The sequence below is a fragment of the Salvia miltiorrhiza genome, chromosome 7 (assembly GCF_028751815.1).
Source record: "Salvia miltiorrhiza cultivar Shanhuang (shh) chromosome 7, IMPLAD_Smil_shh, whole genome shotgun sequence".
NCBI classification, from domain to species: Eukaryota; Viridiplantae; Streptophyta; class Magnoliopsida; order Lamiales; family Lamiaceae; genus Salvia; species Salvia miltiorrhiza.
Window position 1 is genome coordinate 4,840,226 of NC_080393.1, and position 20,311 is coordinate 4,860,536.

The 20,311-nt window shown below is 34.5% G+C and overlaps 2 protein-coding genes across 7 annotated transcripts; both read right to left on the minus strand.

Annotated features, from left to right (window-relative positions):
- Nucleotides 1-2,603: 2,603 nt before the first annotated feature.
- LOC130991784 (uncharacterized) lies at nucleotides 2,604-9,945 on the minus strand. 5 transcript variants are annotated; one of them, XM_057916182.1, is made up of 15 exons: nucleotides 9,500-9,944; nucleotides 8,453-8,605; nucleotides 8,237-8,353; nucleotides 8,068-8,152; nucleotides 7,647-7,755; nucleotides 7,483-7,550; nucleotides 7,286-7,411; nucleotides 6,293-7,218; nucleotides 5,825-6,028; nucleotides 5,682-5,742; nucleotides 5,336-5,449; nucleotides 4,253-4,366; nucleotides 4,078-4,164; nucleotides 3,578-3,642; nucleotides 2,604-3,249 (listed from the first exon to the last, which is right to left on the minus strand). In XM_057916182.1, exons 1-14 carry the CDS (start codon nucleotides 9,628-9,630, stop codon nucleotides 3,622-3,624), a joined length of 2,316 nt encoding a protein of 771 aa, XP_057772165.1. In that variant the 5' UTR covers nucleotides 9,631-9,944; the 3' UTR covers nucleotides 2,604-3,249; nucleotides 3,578-3,621. The 5 variants fall into 5 exon arrangements, with proteins under 5 accessions (XP_057772165.1, XP_057772166.1, XP_057772163.1 ...); XM_057916183.1 differs by having other exon boundaries at nucleotides 2,604-4,164; nucleotides 6,293-7,042; nucleotides 7,166-7,218; nucleotides 9,500-9,945; XM_057916180.1 differs by lacking the exon at nucleotides 3,578-3,642.
- A 1,594-nt stretch (nucleotides 9,946-11,539) lies between these two features.
- LOC130991810 (carboxyl-terminal-processing peptidase 2, chloroplastic) lies at nucleotides 11,540-16,984 on the minus strand. 2 transcript variants are annotated; one of them, XM_057916217.1, is made up of 13 exons: nucleotides 16,729-16,984; nucleotides 15,916-16,267; nucleotides 15,659-15,808; nucleotides 14,938-15,020; nucleotides 14,601-14,806; nucleotides 13,895-13,963; nucleotides 13,522-13,640; nucleotides 13,179-13,254; nucleotides 13,060-13,101; nucleotides 12,614-12,722; nucleotides 12,185-12,282; nucleotides 12,005-12,098; nucleotides 11,540-11,926 (listed from the first exon to the last, which is right to left on the minus strand). In XM_057916217.1, the coding sequence occupies exons 1-13, from the start codon at nucleotides 16,810-16,812 to the stop codon at nucleotides 11,801-11,803; spliced, it is 1,608 nt and encodes a 535-aa protein (XP_057772200.1). In that variant the 5' UTR covers nucleotides 16,813-16,984; the 3' UTR covers nucleotides 11,540-11,800. The 2 variants fall into 2 exon arrangements, with proteins under 2 accessions (XP_057772200.1, XP_057772199.1); XM_057916216.1 differs by having other exon boundaries at nucleotides 15,916-16,306; nucleotides 16,729-16,980.
- Nucleotides 16,985-20,311: the final 3,327 nt, after the last annotated feature.

Consider the following 20,311-nt stretch of genomic DNA (forward strand, 5'->3'; position numbering starts at 1 on the left):
AGATGAGTGGCTGCGTGTCCACCTTACTTAGAGTGGGGATAACGGGTTATAAAAGGTCGGTTTGGCGCTTTGCGTTGCTTTCTGTGGCTAATAAGATCACCAAACATTAGGGTTTTTTAATTAATTAAATTTAAATTTAAATTAGTTTTTCTTTAAAATGAGGATTATTGTTGTCCTCACATGTTATATCCATTTCAGACACAACTTTTATAAATGGTGCAAATGTGTGGATTGTATTGAAGTTGGTTATATTTTGATTGATTACTTTTACCTAATTATAATGAAGTATATTATGAGTATGTGAGATTCTTATTACTATGTTTTAGTGGCTAGTGATATGTGAATGACTCAACGCGCTGAATGTAAATTAAATTCTTAAATTTAGTAAACAATATACTATTATTATAGTTTCTTTTCATTCGGATTCTATTGGATAAATACGTGTAAAAAAGAGTTTATAATTCATGTTTTTTTACTTTAGTATTTGGTAATGGTATTGTATTAATCTTCTTATTTTTAGGCTTCATCGACGGAATAAGAAAAGAAATAGTTCATTGGTTTCGTGAAAAGAACCAATCAAACATTATCGTCTAATAGGTTAAAATCAATCAATACTTATATACTGACTTAGATTTATATCCGATGATAAATTTATAATGTGGCTAGCCATTTGAGATTTTATTTTGTCTCATGTATATGTAAAGGAGACACTTCACATCACACATCAAAGGTGCATGCATATTAATTAGTATGTTAAAGAGTTGGATAAAGACAAGTCCCTAATACTTTTGAAATTGAATAATGGTAACAATATATATGCTACAATATTATAAAATTTCCATAAAATGTCATTCAAAAGTTTCAGAATAAATAAGCATATAAAAAATCTTGCGAAAGCCGCACAAAAAAGTGCGTGGCTTTTTGCTATGCCATCGCCGTTTTCCCCGTTTGATCACGTTTTACTAGATTTTGGGAGCTTCGTTTTGGGATCTTAAAAAGGTGTTATATTTATTGTAAATATAATTAGTTTGGGGTTAGTGTTTTTTTGAGATATCATGAACAAAAATTGATCAGTAACCTTATTTGAAAATGGAAAACAAGAATAAAAGACATATTTGGGGTCCAATGAACTTTGAACTTCTTATTAGATAAACGATGAATCGCAATCTGTTGGTAAGACGCTTCTCCTCTAACCAATAGGTCAGGGGTTCAAATCACTTAGAAGGTTAGAGTGTGAGTGTGTTTTTCCTTTATTTGGATATAATTAATTAAAAAAAATATTCTTATTAGGTAGATTGGGACAAAAACAAGAGAATATATATAAGAGTTAATTGCGCTTAAATATATAAATTTTTATCCAATTTCAGTTTGCATACAAATAAAAATTATTCCTTGAATTACATGAACTTTCTAATTATTCCTTGAATTACATGAACTTTTTATTATTTTGATTTTTCACATAATTATCAATTACCATAAATTAATGTTAAGGTGGGCTAGCTCTTGGAATATCTATGACTGTAGTCTTAAACTCTTAGTGTCATTTCAATTTGTCACAATAATATTAATTTACTACTTCAACCGATTATTATAGCATCAATTTACAAAAAAATTGGAAGCAGCAAAATTATCGGCTGAGATGCTGGTGTTTTTGGTCAAAATTGTGTCGAATTGGAAGATTGCCATCGATGAAATGAATATTTTAATAGAGAAAAAAAATGTAGTACAACATTTTTTTTTTACTTGGGGGAGTTGGGGTGGGGGAGCAGTGGGGTTTGAACCCAGGACCTCACTGTTCACACACAGGAAGTCGCACTGTTTGATAGTTCGTTAGTAGTTATATACTCCTCCTATCCATAAAAAGCATGGACCTTTTATTTTTCTATTCGATTGTAATAAATATGGTGTTTTTATTTTTGTGCATACACTTTTATAATTTCATTCATATTCAATATTTAATTGTGTGAGAAATCAACTTTAGTGAGTCTATTTATCCATTTTATACACATATCTCAATTATTTATTAAAAATTATGCCCTCCAAACTATATCATATTTTGGTGTAGGAAGGAATTAGTATATTTCTACTATTCATATACGTATATATAGTAACATTACTAAGTTTTAGGTTGGACAATAGATCTCTATTAAAGAAGTAATCGAATGAGTAGTGGCAATCTCAACTCGATTATTCACATCAACTCATCCATCCATATGCGACGAAACAGAAACGTGTAGGCAGAAGATACCATCACACCTTTCAACTTCTAATACGTCTAGAAACGTGTAGGCAGAAGATACCATCACACCTTTTAAATTGATTTGTTCCATAAAAAAAAAGGTTGAATGCTTATAAATTAATTAATTTTCATTAAATTTTAGTTTTGCTACCACCTTTAAGGTTTGTCCTTGGCCACAATCCGAATTAATAACGACATCAAATTAAATCAATAATTACTACGCCACACTTTAAAGTTGATATCCAAATAAAATTTGATAAAAACCCAGTAATTTATAGACAATTATCCCTAAAAATATGAAATTGGTTTTTATTTTGCAGACATTTTAACCAAAGTAGGAAGTACAGATGTTACACAAAATAAAGAGTCAAAAATATTCGAAGGCCTTTCTAAACAAGGAGCAAATAATACAAAGTGTAGTCACGGATTTCCGATGCTTGTTTTTTCACATGAATTTCACTAAATTGTGCAACAAATAACACACGTCGTTCTTTCCGACCATGGACTATCATATAGAGCCTCAACATACATGTAAAAACAAAAAACACCAAAAAATTACAAAAAAAAAAAAAAGCTTCTTCCCATGGAAACTATTGTGCTAATATACAACAAGGCCATCCAAGAAAAAAGGAAGCCAAAAATTAGTTTCCCCACTGCGGCCAATGAAACTGAGAAGGATGAAGCATTTTGCACTATTGGCTCCCTCCCTCTCTCTCTCACTCTCAACCAGTTTTGCGCTGTAAAGAAAAAACCTACGGGTCACCAGAAGTTGGAAATGCAGCGTCTACGCATCACTTCATGCATCCGACCAGCGCGGATGGACCTATATGCAATTTAGCACTGGGAATAGAAGCAGCAAAGATCTGTACAAAGCTCATTGAGAAGAGTTGAAAGCAAGACCTCCGGAATGCCCAACGTCATAAATGCAGGAGCATTTTCACCCCCCACTTACTCACTTTATGGTGGCAAAGTGAGTTTCGTCAGTTGATGTGCAGCAGATGCAGCAAAGCCTGCAGAAGCAAACGTCGAGGTGAGGTTTAATTTAGCTAAATTTGAATTCTCATCTTAAACGAGTAAATCTAGGTTCAATCCATAAATGTTTGAGGAATAAAGGAACACAAACAAACAAAGATACATACAAATACAATCTCAACTAATTCTAAGACTTAGTTGAACCACAAAGTCTGTCCTCAATAGAAGATTGAGTCCACTATTTATCTAGGTTTGTATAATCGGGTGCCACATAATTGCAACTTTTAGTAGCACTCAACCAACAGCAATAATTAAAGAAAGGACAAGTCAACAATCGATATCTTTAAATTTGTTTAAGATACCGACCATCATCAAGCTGTGAAGTTATTACGGCCTTTACTTGACACCAATCAGCCCTCCAAAGCATAAGTCTGAACCTATAAATACAGTACAACGTGAGCCGATAAAAATTCAGAGGCACACACACCAAGAGCAATTCCAAATAAACCATCTAGAATCCCATGCATGTGCATTGGGATCAATAGAAGAGCAGTAGATTTATTGCATCATTACAGGGCTTGCAATTGAATGTGCAACGAATGCTAGTGCCCACAATTCAACCATGCTGGAACTCAGCAGAGAGATAGACAGGAAAATAGTATATTCTTTGCAAGAGGAAAGAATTTTGGCAAACGGTATGTTTGTCGAATAATGTGCTTAGCTTGGTTCTATCTTTATTTTTATACCTTTTTTTTTTGTTGGGGATGGGGGGTTGAATTGTAGGGGACTAACATTTCACATGAGCTCCGTAACATGATTCACCCTAAAAAATAACTGATGCAATGACATATTAAATCAGCATATACCTCTAACATATTGTCATCGGGACCACAGGATCCCTCATTATTAAATCCATGAGATATATCACACCGAAGAATCCTCAGTTTACCTTCCTGGCAAGATTATGTAGAAAATCATCATCAACAGAGAAAAAACAGATGCACAAGATTAGAGTCGAACTATGAAAAATTCCTCACTTACCTTAGTACCATATACAAAGCCACCACCTACTGAAGGATGGAAACAAGCTACATTAACCTCATCTTCTGCACTGGGAAGAACTCTGACAAGTTCCATATCTGAAACTCTGTAAATCTGTATGAAAGATGTGAAGTCTGAGCAAGAGTACAAGGGTCATGTGGAAAACATAATACATGGTAATGATCCATGCACACATAATAGAATCTTGAAGTAGGTGAAAATGTTGTCAGGGAAAATTATGCTGTATTTAGTGCTTGCTAATGAGTCAATGGGACCAGTAAAATCCTATAGTGGAACCTAAGACAGCAAATAACCATACCTAAACTGATAGTCCTGCTCATATGTGCATAAGTTTGAATTCTGTTACCAATTTAAGCCACAGAAGCTTCAAAGTTTGTGACTACAGATGCACTTAGATACACGTGGTTCTCAACGTCTCATATCACATTCCAGATGCTAGGGACTTAGGTTAAACGTATTTAAGAAACTGATATCATCAGCAATCTGTAGTGGCAACCACGAGCAGCTTCTCACCTATGTCATATGTTCCTTCCTACTTCAAGGTCAAGCACTTCTAAAGGGTATCTGTGAAGGATGTGGCATGCTGGACCATTTTTAAAGCTAAAATCATACATATTGACTTTGACAGAACTAATCCTTAAGTGCAGGCCCATCTATACAAAACTAAATTATCTCTCTTCATGTAAAAGTGAAGATCCTTTTTGTTTCCTGAACTTAAGAGAGTGAAGTTTCTGAAAACAACATTTCCTGTTCACAAAACCATGTCATGTCATTGACTCGTCGTATGTACATACCATTTTTGTCCATATATAACCTGGGAAAGAGTCCCTTCTTACATTTCCTACATGTTCGTACTTACTGGAACATTCACCAGCTAATAGTTATTTTTTTTATCTAAACACTGAATTAATAACATTCATAAAGAATCTTGAGATGGATAGAGTCTTAAAAGTATATTAAATAACAGAGATTTCTCAGTAGATGAGATCCACCATGTCTACCAGAATATAGATAACGTGTACAAGCGAAGAACAAATAGTAACTTTTGCACACAAATCTCACCTCGAGAATTGTATAAATTGGTATAGTTGTATCTCCATCAATGACAACACTTTTAAGAAGTGAACTGTGGCGCCGACCATAGGCTAGTAACAGATGGTCTGAGGTTGGAGAAAACTGCAGTTGGAAGAGAGACAATCAAGGAAAGTTTGGAAGTGGACTATTATTCAAATTTTCTTCTAAGCTCATTTTCCCTTAAAATGATGTACATAGGCTGTTAGCACCAATAGAAAAAGGAACCAAACTATCATCCAACTATTCACCAAAAAAAAAACTATTCCATCGTTCCACATGTATATGAAGTTTTCCTAGATGTTTATAGTCCAATAATCTTTTACATATAACACACCTGTATTGAGGTCAAACAATGAGCAGCTCTGATTGCCCGGGATGCTAGAACAGAACCAAATCTACATAAAGAATTGAGCATCAAAACCTGCACAGAATGTAATGATGTATAATCTCATAAACTATAAATATTTTGCTACTCACGTGGCCTCCTCAAGGGAATATATCCTTAACTCATACATAACTTGGTGTGCAGAGATTGGATGTCTAGTTGGAGATGTTGAGGCCCCTGTAACATCATGCTGAACCTGGCCTTGCAGCCCTGGATCGGCATCAATGTTTGGTAGGATACATGCCACACAAGCAGCCAAGAATCTTCCACACGGTGAAAAGTGGGCACCCATTTCACTATAAAGGAACATACAACATAAGCATTTGGTCCACTTCAGTAAAGAGACATGGAGGAAAATATAAAAGGAAATATTAAAGTACTTTTGCCACATAATTCCTTTTCAATGTAGCATCTTAATTACGACCTGAGCTGAGACTCGTTAACTACTTCCCGGAAACCACTGAAACCAAATCATTTTCTTAACCTCATCTAGTGTCCATTGTTTGCAAACCACTGACCAACAATATCATCATGTAGAGAATGTTAACAGCATTATATACCTGCAAAGCACGGCATGGGGGATTGTTAACCGACATCGCTGTGTGTCGAGAGGTGCACAAGGATTTTTCACATCATGAGACCATACTCTAAGCTTCACAGTGCAAGGTAACTCAGCGGCTGCAGCTGCAGCCAGTGAGCTAGCTACCTCAGACTGGACTTGGGTTGTCAAAGAGTGCGAACTACCCTGCTCTGGTGGGATATTGTTAAAAACAGCACTATCACCGGATCCAGTTGCTGTTCTTGTACGCGAGCGTGAAGATCGGTGTCGTGAACCTGATCTTCCGGAAGCTCTTGAACCAACATTAGGAATTACTGGAGGGACCATAGATGATGCATTTGCTATTGCATTGTAGGAAGACAAACCTTCGTTGGCACCGCCAATTTGTGAATGTATTGTACGCTGGCCAGCTTGACTTTGACCAATCAACCACCCTTGAAGAAAAGGAAGCTCCCAGTATGCTGGGTCGCCAAATGGGAAAAACTGATTGCTCCGCTCCTCAGTTTGCACATCGGTCTCCATGGAATCAACAGCAGGTTGAGGAATAGCATTATCCATTTCCCTCGATGACAAATTATTTTGTTGCTCTTCCCGCACAGGAGATTGGATTGGAGACAATACGAGTTCATACTGACCAGATGGAGTTGAATAAGTGAGAAGTCGCACAGAGGCAGAAGAACCCCCCCTTTGATGTGAAACATTAGAGCTCATTTCAGCATCCGTCTGTTGGGGAAGTAAAGTAATATCACCTCTGCTAATAGAAGGCCATATCAGAAATGGTATAGACATAATGGGCAACTCATTTCCTGAATTCGACTGAACAGCGGAGTGAGCATCTGCTAGATATATAGTAGGAGGGGGGTAGCGCAAGTACCCAGGGGATGTTGCGAGAGTCATTGTAGGGTCTGAGGAGTCCAGATCATTGACCTGAAACGAGCACCATAATGAAACTAATATGCTGAGGAAAAACTTTTAACAGCAGCAGAAGTAATACCTCAGCAGTTAGAAGAAATGGAGCACCATGCGGGTGAAAATGCACTGCACGGAGAGAACGCCGTGTCCTCAATATAATTGTTGGTGAGGAAGCCTCGCCTCTTCTGTCATAATGCCATATATACAACTGCCATACAACAAGGTTAAAAAACTGCAGTTATCTAATCTTAAAGGTGATTCTACACTCTAGATGCTGACCTTATGGCCTGATGCTACAGCCAAAATTTCCCCTTGCGCATGGAAGGCAATAGAAGCTATAGGACGGTCTGCAAGGAGGAATATTTTTTAACAAGTGATTTCGGTAGGAGAGTAATAAATCTAAGAAGGCATTATTTTGAAATGCTAATGTTTTGAGTAATTACAAAAATCACGAGACCCAATACACTCTGCTGTCTTTGCGTCCCACAAGCGAACTTCATTGTCCAAACTTCCACTTGCAAGAACTTCTGGGTAGAGAGGATGGAACCTAACCTGCAAGACGTCCCATCAAGACTTTATGCACCAAATCAAGACTTACAAATTGGACATGTCCAAAATTGAAACAACACAAACAATGGACTAACTTTCTACAAAAATAACTCAAATTGAACAAACCCAGAATCTTCGCAAAATGAGAAGAAGATTACTTTTCTGGATAATTTGTTTTTAGGCTTCTACAGGTCTAATGGAGGTAGATTTTAGGAGGAATGTTATTTTCTTCGTATGATTACTTTCTGGTTTCACATAGTTATGATGATTTTATAAAATTCATTCTATGATTATTAAAATAAGAAGATAGTTTACCACCCAAGGTGTCCTCCGATGACCACTCAACACCTTTAAGCATGTTCCACTTTGACAATCAATTATCTTCACCGTATGGTCTCCACTGCCGGATTAAAAATTCAATAACATTGTGAGTTTAAAAATACATATATGTGTATTTGTGTGAGAATGAAGATGAGAGACTAACTGGGTAGAAGCCAGTGTCTTCCCATCAGGACTAAACGCCGCCGCAATGGTCGACCTTGGTGGAGGCAGTAAAGGACAATAATTAGCTGACAAATGCAGCAATGACTCTGCCTCTCCCCTGTATATCAGACAATTTATAATATCAGTTACTCTTCAGATTGGCATAATATAATCGTCATTCAATACATAACATAGACCAAAGAGGGATGATAAATACCATGACCGAAGTTCTTGTCTCGCATCTTTTGCTAATTCACATTTTGATCTAGATGATTTACCATGATGACTGGATGCCTTTCCCCAAAATCTTCTGGGTGTTCTCTTTGTTTGAGGACACAACTCTCTCTGAGCTAACAATTTCAATACATTACTGCAAGCAGAATCAGCGTGTCAAACCCAATTTTGGTGTAACGAATTTGATTGACGGACTAGCATTGATGGAAATTATATTCTGTTTACTGAATCACATGAAATTTGACCCAATTTTAAAAATCACACAGATTTGCAGCATGAGATTCTCAACCATATTGACACAAACACCAAGTAAAAGTAAGGTAATCATCATACAACATGCATAAGAACGTGTACAATCACAAAGATTGAACAAAACACATCCAAATACAAACTGAAACAATTTCATCAAGGTGTCCTCTGCTTCTAGTCTACTTGTACTGTCAGGAAACCAGTTAAATGAGCAAAGAAAAACAATAGACAGATAACTGAACACTGAAATCATACGTGTCCAATAAGTTGTATCCACTATATAGGAAAAGAAATCTTAAATTTGTCACCTCTAAACCCCAAAAAAGTCCAAATATACAGCAATTAAAACTCAACATCACCAACCATTCCATATATTTCAAACTGAAATGAGTTTCGCTCTTAATCTCTGTTTCATGCATAACTAAAATTATATCTATAACCAAGAGCCATGAACGTCCCATGGAAGCTGCATTCAGCAACCACAAAATATTACACAGATCAGAAAACAAACTGCAGTTCGGTCATTAAGGAAGGAATGAACAATTCATACGATCCAATTATACAATTATTTTTCCAAAAATAAAATTGAAAACAAGTACTTGGTTCCAATTACGACCGTGGGATTCGGCACCATGGATCAAGTATTCAATTCAGCTGAATTCAAGCATGCACTAACCGAAAATAACAAAATATCACCGTAGAACGAAAAATCGCTTCAACACAATCAAATTCCAGATAGGAAACGCAACATTGATGTGAAAATAGGGCAAAAAAATTCAACCTTTGCCTCAAATCCAAGTCACGAGCAGGGTCCACAGTTGTAGGCACCAGCTGCCGAGAATTCGATGATGATGTTGGTGTAGCAGCAGCAGACGAGGCGGAATTCTCCGGCCAAATTGAGGACGACCTCATGATAAATCAAAATTCACAACTTAAACCGACAATTCAATGCATAAATCCATTCAAATTAAACGAATCGTAGCTTCTATCCATGAATCTCTGCAATTCACCGCAAATTGAAGAAAATTGGGGGTTTATATTAAAAGCCCGGATTCAGTTGAATTGTCCAGCAATAACCGTATATTCCAATCAGTTTACAGGGAGGGTACGCCAAAGAAGATCTCGGCGGTCGAGGCCAAAATTGACAGAGGAACGGCGGCGGCGGCGGCGGCGACGGCGGCGGCGGGGGTGGGGAGGGGGGAGCGGTGGAGGTAATGGTTTTCTCCGGCTATTGGACAGTGTTAATATGCTTGATGCAAATGAGGAGACGTGATTTTACATTATTGCCCTTAATTGAGGGTTTGATATTCTCACATGTAGGTGATCTGTCCACAACTTGTGTGAAGGAAATATACGGTCGAAATTTGAATTTTTGTTTATTTTTCATATTTTATAAACTTCACATATGATAGTATAAACTTGAGAGGTTGGTTTTTCGTAGAATAAAAGAATAATTATTTTCTAATTTTTATTCAGTTATTTCACTACAAATTCTTTTTTTACTCTCAATAATAATCGTTTCAAAACCGTTGTCACGCATATTTTTCAAGTATATTTAACAGATCCTATATAATTTGCATATTATTGTATAGAAATGTGAATTATCCAATGTACATTGAAAATAGTTTAATTGATTTTTTTATGAATTATCATTTAAGTAGACATATTTTGATTTTTATATTGTTTCTTGTATGGCATTTATCAAACTTATATATCATCAATAGATATAAATTTACTTCCTCAAAAAAAAGATATAAATTTACCTTTTCGAATGAAATATCTTATCGGATAAATTTGAATTTTGTGTGGTTGACTGGTTGTAAAATTAATTTTAGTTGTTTATTACCTTTTTAGTTATATTTAGATAATATTTTCATTTTTCTGCGGTGTCATCGTGGTTTCTGTAATAATGCAAAAGACATAAATCACATGTTCTCTATGATATATGCTCGCTCATTTGCATGCAAACTGTGATAGTTTCTTTTGTTTTTGAATAATTTTTTTCATTTTCTCTCTCATGCATTTAATTTTATTGTTTATATTAAACCCAATATTTCGTATATCAGCTAACGTTACTTTTTGTATATCTGTTCGTTAATTTACTTTACTTTCGTTTATTGTAATTGCCAATTGGATATTTGGATTTCTATGAGAATATGTTATGAACTCAAAGGCACATTTAAATTATTGGGGCACGTTTGATTTATGGTATGAGATAAGGTGTGATATGTTTGATTGAGATGTATTTTATTAATATCATGTTTGATAAAATGTATTAAAATATCCGTAAAATATAACATAATGTATTAAAATTATATAAAGTTAATAATAATTATAATTAAGATTTGTATTAATTAAGTTTTCCCTCAAAATCTATGAATTGCAAAAAAAAGTGATCTTAATTTTTACAAGATACACCTAATTATGTAAATATTGAAAGAATATAACTAACCTAATAAAATTGCACACATGTTTTTTTTTATTATTATTGTATGATTTAAAAAAAAATTGCGAATTGGTCGGTGCATTATTTTTGTGTTAATTCATTTTATCACGGATTGCACGCATAGTAATAACGCCTCATTATGTATCAACAATTTAGTACTTGGACATAATAAAACTCAAATTATTTTAAGGTATATGTAACGTAACAATCAAACTATTATTAAGCTTGAGATCAAGCTAGTCTCCATTAATTTTTGAGTTTTTTTTTCCTCCATTAATCAAACTCAAATTACTTTAAGGTATATGCTTGAATAGCTTACGAATTTACTTACATTACACTCATAATATGAAGTAGTTAACCAGCTCGAAATCGTACTTGATAAATCTCTATCATGTTTGACAATTAATATCGAAGTAGGTAAACATTTCAAAATTGGACTTTGATACATGCAACACTTAAAATTGATGAGTAGAATGCAACAGAGACTGCAAAATATACAAACCATCTTCATAGCTATGAAATTTCTTTACCCATGGCTGATTTACATACCAAATCTAACCTAGTAATCATAGCTCATGCAATGAATTGCTCAAAAGAATGAAGAAATCTAACCTAAAAGAACCTTATATGCAAGCATCATCTGGAGAATAACTCCACCTTGTTGAAGTAGCAAGCAGACGCAGGATCTTGAAGGCACCCACAGAAACTATCTTCGTCTTTAGGAAACGAAACAGGTAGGGGCCGGTCTGGAATTATGCCAACCTTAACAAGAACGACGAATAAGAAGTTCGTTCATGATAAGTTAATGGTGGATTTTCGCAAAGAGAGAGAGAGAGCAACCTTATCAATATCAATGTGGGAAGGTGTTTCGTAACGGGCAACAGTTATAGCCAAGCCAGAACCATCCGAGAGCTCAAAAACCGACTGAATTTTACTGTGCAGAAGTAATGGGACAATTTGTCAGCATTGGCAATCAGATTTCATGAAGTGGGAATAAGACGATGATGAGCAGGTCGTTACCCTTTTCCGTATGTAGGTTCTCCAACAAGGACGGCGCGCTTGTTGTCCTTGAGAGCACCAGCTAGAATTTCACTTGCACTCGCAGTTCCTTTGTTGACCTACGGAGGCATTATGTCAAGGGCCGATCATAAACAACATGAATTTGAAAGTATTGGTTGCTAGAAAATTTGGGCGAGCTTTGATTACAAAGAAATTGAAAGTTAGGTCGAAAATGAAAATTTTGTCAAAAGGTTGTAAATGGGAAATTATCCATATTATATCCAACTCCTTTACCTAATTCCTAAAATAAATGTTAAACATTATGATTGCCTTAAAGATTATGAACTGATTTTATAGGAGGATATGTGAAATGTCATGCTATAAAGGCATTGACAATATGCTAAACCATGATCGGACAAAAGAAACGCGAAAAGTGGAAACTTGACATACCAGCACAACTAGGGGTTCTGAAGGTGCTGCTGCATTGCTTCCATCTGTCTCGTATATATCTCTAACTCCTTTGCTATCACAGATGTATACGATCACACCTTTGTTCAACCTAATCAGACCAGCACCGAGTAAGATCTTATGCTTCTCCAAGAATTATACAGTGATATCTAATGAGCTTTCAGTCTCCAAGAATGTTAAGATTAGAGCAGAACTGAACTTACTGAGAGCTTTTAACTAGTAATTATTTCAGTTATCATCATCATTATTTTTAGTGGTTCATTTAGCAGACACTGAGATTCATTTTGCAGACGGAGAAATACACTGCTTGTAAATTTATTTCTCTTTCTCTGTCTTTTCTTTCTAATAATATACACATCCGGGCTCAAAAAAGAAGGAATGAAAAAGAAAGATTTTGACAACCAATCGCACAAAAAGAGGAAACTCACCAAATTTTAGCAATTTCAACTCCTTCAGGGAACAGGCCGCCACTGCAACAAATTTTAAGAATTCAGAAATGCGACCTAAGGACTATATTGTGATCTAAGGAATGTTTAGAGCATGTCACCTATTATCCCGGAGATCCAGAATGAAGGAATTTACATTGTTCCCCCTCAATGTTTCAATTGCTTTCCTCACAGCACCTACAAAGAACCAGCCATGAGAGCTTACGAAATCATGAAAAAAGTTGCAGACACCAATTTTATGTACAATATCATGGCCCACTTATGCATAAAAGACAATTCGAAGCAAAAAATTTCAAACAGCCAAAAGAGAAAAGACATTCCAATTTACATGGGTAAGCAAGAAGGATAAAGAGAATATTAGAATAGAGAATATATATGATATTGTAAGTCCACAGCTTTAAGATCAAGAGGCAAGCTAGATTCACGAGATATAGAAATGTGTACCAGAAGCATTTTGGCTGAATGACGTAAGTTTTATATATCCAACCAGAGGACCATCCTCTCCCAAACCAGCAGGTCTGCATACTCGGGACTTCACTGGATTTAATAGAACTTTCTCTCGTCTGAAACGCAGCCACTAGTGATAGTTACAGTTTGAAAATTCAACACTACACAGGTCACTGTGCATTATCTTCAAGCTTAAATACAGCCACATAGAAAAATATCTTAATTTTCAGAATTTATTAGAGAACTCTAGAAAAATTCTATTCAAGTTGGATGCTTAAAAATAAGAAATGAATTTATAACCCATATGTTGCAAACAAAAATCAATGGAATATTGAGGACATAATTTTTTCAACAAAGATCATATGCGTACATTAACAATAGGTGCCTTGTCTCAGAACCATGGCGTACAGCTAGCTCCACTTTACTTCCTTCTGGTCCCCTGTGAAACAATCATTTAGTAAATTAAATATAAAAAAACTGCATGGTTCCTAGGGTTGTGGGGAGGCTCCCATTTTACTCTGCTAGCCTACGAGTACTACAAATGTTGTGGCTTTCGTTAAGTCACTCAGATATATATGTAGCATAATTTGTTCTCAATCAGCCGAACAACACGCGCTTGAATAGAAAGTTTAGATACTCAGACCAGTCAGGTAATTTATACTTTAATTGGCATAGCATAAATATAGTTAAGGCCCCTAAGTAAAGTGCTATGACTTCCAAGGATGGAATTCAAGATATCTGGGATTTAATGAGGAATCTTTATATTTTTTCCCTGCTCATTAATTGCAAAACATGCAAAAGTGAAAAAGAAGCATTACAAAAAAAAGTGACCAACGCTTTCTAAATACGAAAAATGAGGGAGAAAAAATGTTATCCAAAAAAATAAATCTTGACAAAGAGATTCCTCCTTTTTTCAGTTCTTTTGTTTTCTACTCTTAAATTCAAAATAAATGCTTACATGCTTCAAGAGGGGACCGGGGGGGGGGGGGTACTTACATAATATAAAAATAAAATAAAACAAATAAAGACCTCACTCATTAGCCATCAATTGCAGGGTTGAGTTAGAAGTAACTTACTGCAAGCGCTCAGCAGCGTCATATATTTCCATGCTTTCTGTACTAGCATCATCAATCGCAAGGATAAAATCCCCAGACAAAACTCCAGCCTTATACGCTGGACCTCCTGGAGCAGCTGAAACAACCACCAGTCCAGAATCCGATGAATCTTTCTTAGGGTATCCTATAGATAACCCAACTCCAGTAAGAGTACTTCGTGTTCCTGACTGCCTTCAAAGGATTATGAACATGTTCTCCAAGCTCAGAAATCGATAAAAGACTCTATTCTGAAAAGCTCTATCAAGATTAATGAAGAAAGACGAGCTTATGTACAAAGATGAGAGCAAGAAGCCTGTACCCGCAGACTCTTAAACTTTTTAGGCTCCAAGAACCGGGTAAAAGGGTCATCTAGAGTAGAGACCATCTTCCTTATAGCAGCATCTTCAGTTCAACAATAAAGAAAAAGAAACAGTTAAATATGAAGAGGTTCAGTTCAGCCATTGAGCATAAGCCCAGAGTCAAATAATGAGATAGTCGCACAAATATGAGATACCACCTCGAAAACTACATTAACAAGATATTGGCATACTATAATATGTAATTTCTCCACACTGTTGAAATTTACAGAGAACAAATAAAGGTTTTATCTGTCGAAGTGAATAGTTAATCAATAGCTTTTCTTTGTGCCAAGGTTCTCACCTAGTGTCTTGAAATCTCTGACTGCGAAAAACAGGACATCTAACCAATCAACTAAATAAGGGGCAGATTCCGAAAATGTTTTCCCCTAAAAAAAAGAAAGAAAGAATGAAAGGATGGTTTCGATAAATGTATTAGGGTTATCAACAAAATAATATTCAGTACATTAAAATGGTTTCCCTAATCTTAAAACCACACAGTTGTCAAAGGTAAGATGGATATTTTCTCATTAAAAAGGTAGTAACTTATGGGGTGAGCCTATTAATGAATTTATGTATCTATCTTCTTTCTTTGCTCCCATAGATATCGAGAATTCATCTAGTATTAATGTTCTCAATCATAGATAGTATACTATTATCTGAGTTGCAGGACAAGACACTTACAAGTCTCTTCTCTTGTGTTCATAGGTTCAGTGCGCAGTGCGTTTTCCCTATACCTAAACCAACTCTGCCCATTGAAAGTCTTATCAACATAAGCACGGTCTACTGCTCTCCATGCTTCCAAAAACAGAAGATTTTCTTCAGTGAGGGCCCCTACATTACATGAAATGCAAAGCATTAGACCATGAAACAATAGGAGAGGTAAATCCAAATAAATCTAATCTCAAAGGAAACCAATTTGCTGAACCTATCAAACTTACATGATGGAGTCTTGGTGACCGTGGCACCTAATGTCATGAAAAGCATCACTCCAGTTATAAGATGGAGAGAAAACGAAGGAATGAAATTGTTAAGCCTTTCTGCATGTTTCACTTCTTTCCGTAGGCTAATGGAAATTTTCCTGAGCCTGGGGATGCATTCGGTCTTTAGGCCAAAAAAACTACAATGCAGCACAAATCTCTTATCGAGCCACCAAAACGACCGGGGGAAATTCTTGTATATGTTGCTCCGATCAGGAGACTGAGATGAGAAACAAATTGCAGTACTTCGTTCTTTACTCTTCAAATACCAGCTTCCACCCTTCTTTACTGGAAAATGGTTCAAGAGAAGCACCTGAAGGCATCGATTTTTTTTTCCTAGCAAATATGAGGGCTTCATTGCTCAAGATAAACCAGTGTTAAAAACTAAAATCTTTTCTCAGTCAATGAAATCATTCAACAGCTTCGACACTAACAATGATCTTGAATATAAAAGGAGACTTATAGAATTTCTAATTGCATCAAATTATTAGTCCCATTTCGATCCACAAATCTTGTGAATGCACATTTCACAATCAAGTTTACAATGGCCAGTTTTTTTTCTTGTAATTTTTCATCCTCGTTTTTAATTGAAGTATTGAACAGCTCAATTAACAGATAAAATCAACAAATCCTTTTAACAAAAACAACTATATCTTTCCAAGCTAGACAGAACTAAATGAAACGAAGAGCTGAAATATTGTACGTAGTAAATCACGATGAATCTCCATTTTAACACAACAAAAAATTCAAGAATTCGATGAAGAAAAAGGGCACCTCGGAAGAGTAAGCAGTGGGATTTCTGCGGGAATAGCAGACCGTGAAAGATGGGGCGGCGGAGCTTCCCAAAATCACTTCCATTTGGAAAATTCGGGAAAATTCTGCAGCCGAATATGCAACGTCGAAGTTTTCGCGAATTAGATTGGAAGTTATCAATGGCGGGATTCTTCTTTAATTTTTATTTGGCATTTTTTCTTTTTCTTTTTCTTTTTCTTTTGTAGAAGGATAATATGTGGCTTGAATTGTTATGAGCAAAAATTTTCTTCAATTTGGATGAGTATTTGTCGCCACTTGAAAGTGATTGTTGGATTTTAAAAATTTCTTCCACATTTTTTGTGGATATGGTTTTTGCATCACAATTTATTATTTTGTTTATTAAATTGTCTTTGTTTTCATTTGTTTAGTTTGATAATTAGTAGCTAAATTTTGCTATCGGCAAATTTATTGATGATATTAAAAGTGTTTAGAATAAACGTATTTTTTAAAGAGATAATTACATAATTTTAGTTATAATTATAAATTCAATTCGAACTCTGAACAGTTGTAATTAAGATTTAATCCTATAATTTATAGTAAGTTACTCTTTCAATTATCTTCAACGTGAGTTTAAAGTCGAAATTAACATCGTGGGAGTCTCAAAATTTCAATTCCTAACACTAAAACGTAAACTAATTTTCTACATATTGTATAGTTGGGTCTTAATGACACTTAAAGACTCTTTTTTGTGAGATGTCTTGAGTTTAATTTTGCGTGTGGTGATGTTTTTCCATTTTAAGTAATGTTGTATTCTTGTCTGCGTGCGGTGTTGTATTGTAGTGTTAAGGTCTCATACACATAGTGTTTCTGGTCTGCGTGCGGTGATATTTTCTCACCATTTGAGTTATGGTGAGGTCTCTTCTACATGCTGGCTGCATAAATGTATTGAGGTCATCTTTGATAAATCACGAAAAGAGTTGCAAAATTATATTGGGCTGGGGTGAGAATTGGGCTACTGCTAAGCCCAATTCACTTTTATAAATTTTGAGTTGAAACTGCTTAACGAAGGTGTAGATGGGCTGAATCGTTTATAATCGAAAATAATTGGATATCGAACATACAAGTAGTTGCTCATTAATACCTCCAATTACATTAGAAATTTAAGAAATACTAAAATTTAAATGATGAATAAAATCGAAAATAACCGAACTTCTACTATATTGTCTCAATCCACAAGTTTGTGGCCCATTATTATTCCTTTTTATTTTGGGAGTGACAGAATAAATTATTAATAAATGCAATAGGTGAGATAACCAATTAAGAAATCCTTAAATGCGCAATCAAAACTTTTTATATACTATTATTATTTTCAAAATAAAAAATATTAAATAATACGGTGATTTCCTCGATACCTTAAACATGCATACATAATTCATGTGCAACAGAATTTGCACTTGACCCTATTTGTTCTGATTAATGCATATATATGACTCGCACGTGAATGATTACATTAGTGATTTCTTCGATCACACTTCATCTAGTTGGATACTTATTATGTGAGTTATCACAAATTATTTTAATCTCCATTCTTAAAAATTTCCAGCCTTTCATGTATGTGACAAATTCACCTATATACATGGTAAGTGACCCATGCAAGAATTAAAATAATTCTTACTTGTGAATTATATCAACTCAAGATCCGAAGTTAACTATCAATTTGTGACTTAACTCTATACATTCAAAACTTGATAATCTTAAACTATCAATTCAGTACTCGAACACCAGTGATATGATGTTGAATTGTTTTACATCATATCGTCTCGACACTTAGTTAGATTACTTTAACCAAATTTAATAATAAAAAATTTCCTTTTCTTATGAAGTCTTCGTCGACTTAATTAAATTAAACAAAAATAAAGAGTGCCAAACTAAAAGAAACATACAAAGAAGAACTGGCCACATGCGACGAGAGAGAGAGAACCTCATGTGCGGAATATGGGGCTGCGAGGAAAGAGATAAAATATTTTCACAAATCTTCGACTTTGATTTCTCAACATGTTTGGTTTATTTGTTCTCTTTCTTTCTATCCACAAAATCTCATTTGTTTAGTTATAAAGAAAATATGGTGTGGATATTGAATGACCATATCAATTTTTCTTCATTGTCGTACGATTATTAAAATTATTTATTTGTTCACATAAAAAAAACTTCTCCAACAAAATAATGACATAATCATTATATTACCTAACTCAGGAAAACAAAATGATAACCATTACTTTTCAAAAGAGTGGTGTATTATTTGATCATAGTGTGGCTAGTCATAAACTGATTAAAAAGAAAACCCATTCAAATTTTTCAGTTCAAAACAAAAAGAAATTTATCTAGTTTTATTATTTTGTTCATATTCTATTTTTTTATTTTTTCTAAATAATATAAATATTATAAAAAATATCTATAGATAAGAAAAAAGTAAAATCTTTTTTTTGATAAGGAAAGTAAATATTATAGAAAAAAGTAAAATCTACTAACTCTTTTTTATTTTGAGTCAAAAAATTTGATAAATGTTTTTTTATTTAATTAATTTATAAAATAAATTTTATTTACTAAAAGACAGAATTATTATAAATTTGACTATGATTATAGGAGTTAGGATGACTAGTCAAAAATATACGGAAAAAAATGAGTGAAGCTGGAGGGATTAGGTTTTTGAAGTCAACACACCAAAATGTACAAGTCTTTGGAGCATTGATGCAACGTAATGCCCCACCCAATTGCAACCATATATGCTTTAACTAAAAGAATCTTTAAAATCGATTGGCCTATCTTTATTTTTATTGAATGTGGAAAAATTGCTGCATCTGAAATTTCCCAGAAACTTCTTTTTCTACAAAACTTAGCTATTGATGACAGGGGTACTATTATCTCATACCCTCACAATATGTGGCTCTCTTTCTCTCTCTTAGTTAGAATCGGAACAAACTATAAATAAAATGATAAATTGTTACAATTACAAACACTACCGTTCCTTGCCAATGACGTCTTACTCTAGTGACAAAGTTGAGGCACCCAAAGACTATCTTTTGTGAGAGATTTTGAATTCAATCTCACCTACGTGCGGTGATATTTTCCCACTTTTAAGTGGTGTTGTATTCCTGCCTATGTGCAATGTAGCTTTATCACAATTATATGGTATTGAGGTCCCGCCTGCGTGCGGATTGCATAATTAATTATATTGAGATATCTCTTGTAATTCTAATTCAAAAAAAAAAAACTTCAGTTCCTTATCCTTTTACATTTGTTCCAAAATTATAGTTTATGATCCTCGTAAAAAAGGTAAATCAATCTCCTACTTAATAGATTTATAATTTATAAGGTTATGTTTTGGATAAGTAATCCACGACATAGTCATAAAAACACATAATTAAATTTTAATTTCCTAGATATATCAAATATATTATATAGAACACTTTATATGAGCATCTTTCAAGTTTTGTTCACGTCAAAGTTATTTTTTTCTTTAATGCATTTATTTTGATTCTAATACCTCATAAATTGATATTGATATTATTAATTTTATAAATAATATAAAAGATAAAACTCGATT

Excerpts from the sequence above, each read along its gene's own strand:
- LOC130991810 (XM_057916216.1), bottom strand. The coding sequence starts at position 16,812 with ATGGAAGTGATTTTGGGAAGCTCCGCCGCCCCATCTTTCACGGTCTGC. Across the intron at positions 13,255-13,521 it reads ATTCAGCCAAAATGCTTCTG|GTGCTGTGAGGAAAGCAATT; the intron begins GTACACATTTCT and ends GGTTCTTTGTAG. Across the intron at positions 12,099-12,184 it reads GAACCTACATACGGAAAAGG|TAAAATTCAGTCGGTTTTTG; the intron begins GTAACGACCTGC and ends ACTTCTGCACAG.
- LOC130991784 (XM_057916178.1), bottom strand. The coding sequence starts at position 9,630 with ATGAGGTCGTCCTCAATTTGGCCGGAGAATTCCGCCTCGTCTGCTGCT. Across the intron at positions 7,412-7,482 it reads CTGTAGCATCAGGCCATAAG|TTGTATATATGGCATTATGA; the intron begins GTCAGCATCTAG and ends GTTGTATGGCAG. Across the intron at positions 6,029-6,292 it reads CCCCATGCCGTGCTTTGCAG|TGAAATGGGTGCCCACTTTT; the intron begins GTATATAATGCT and ends GTTCCTTTATAG.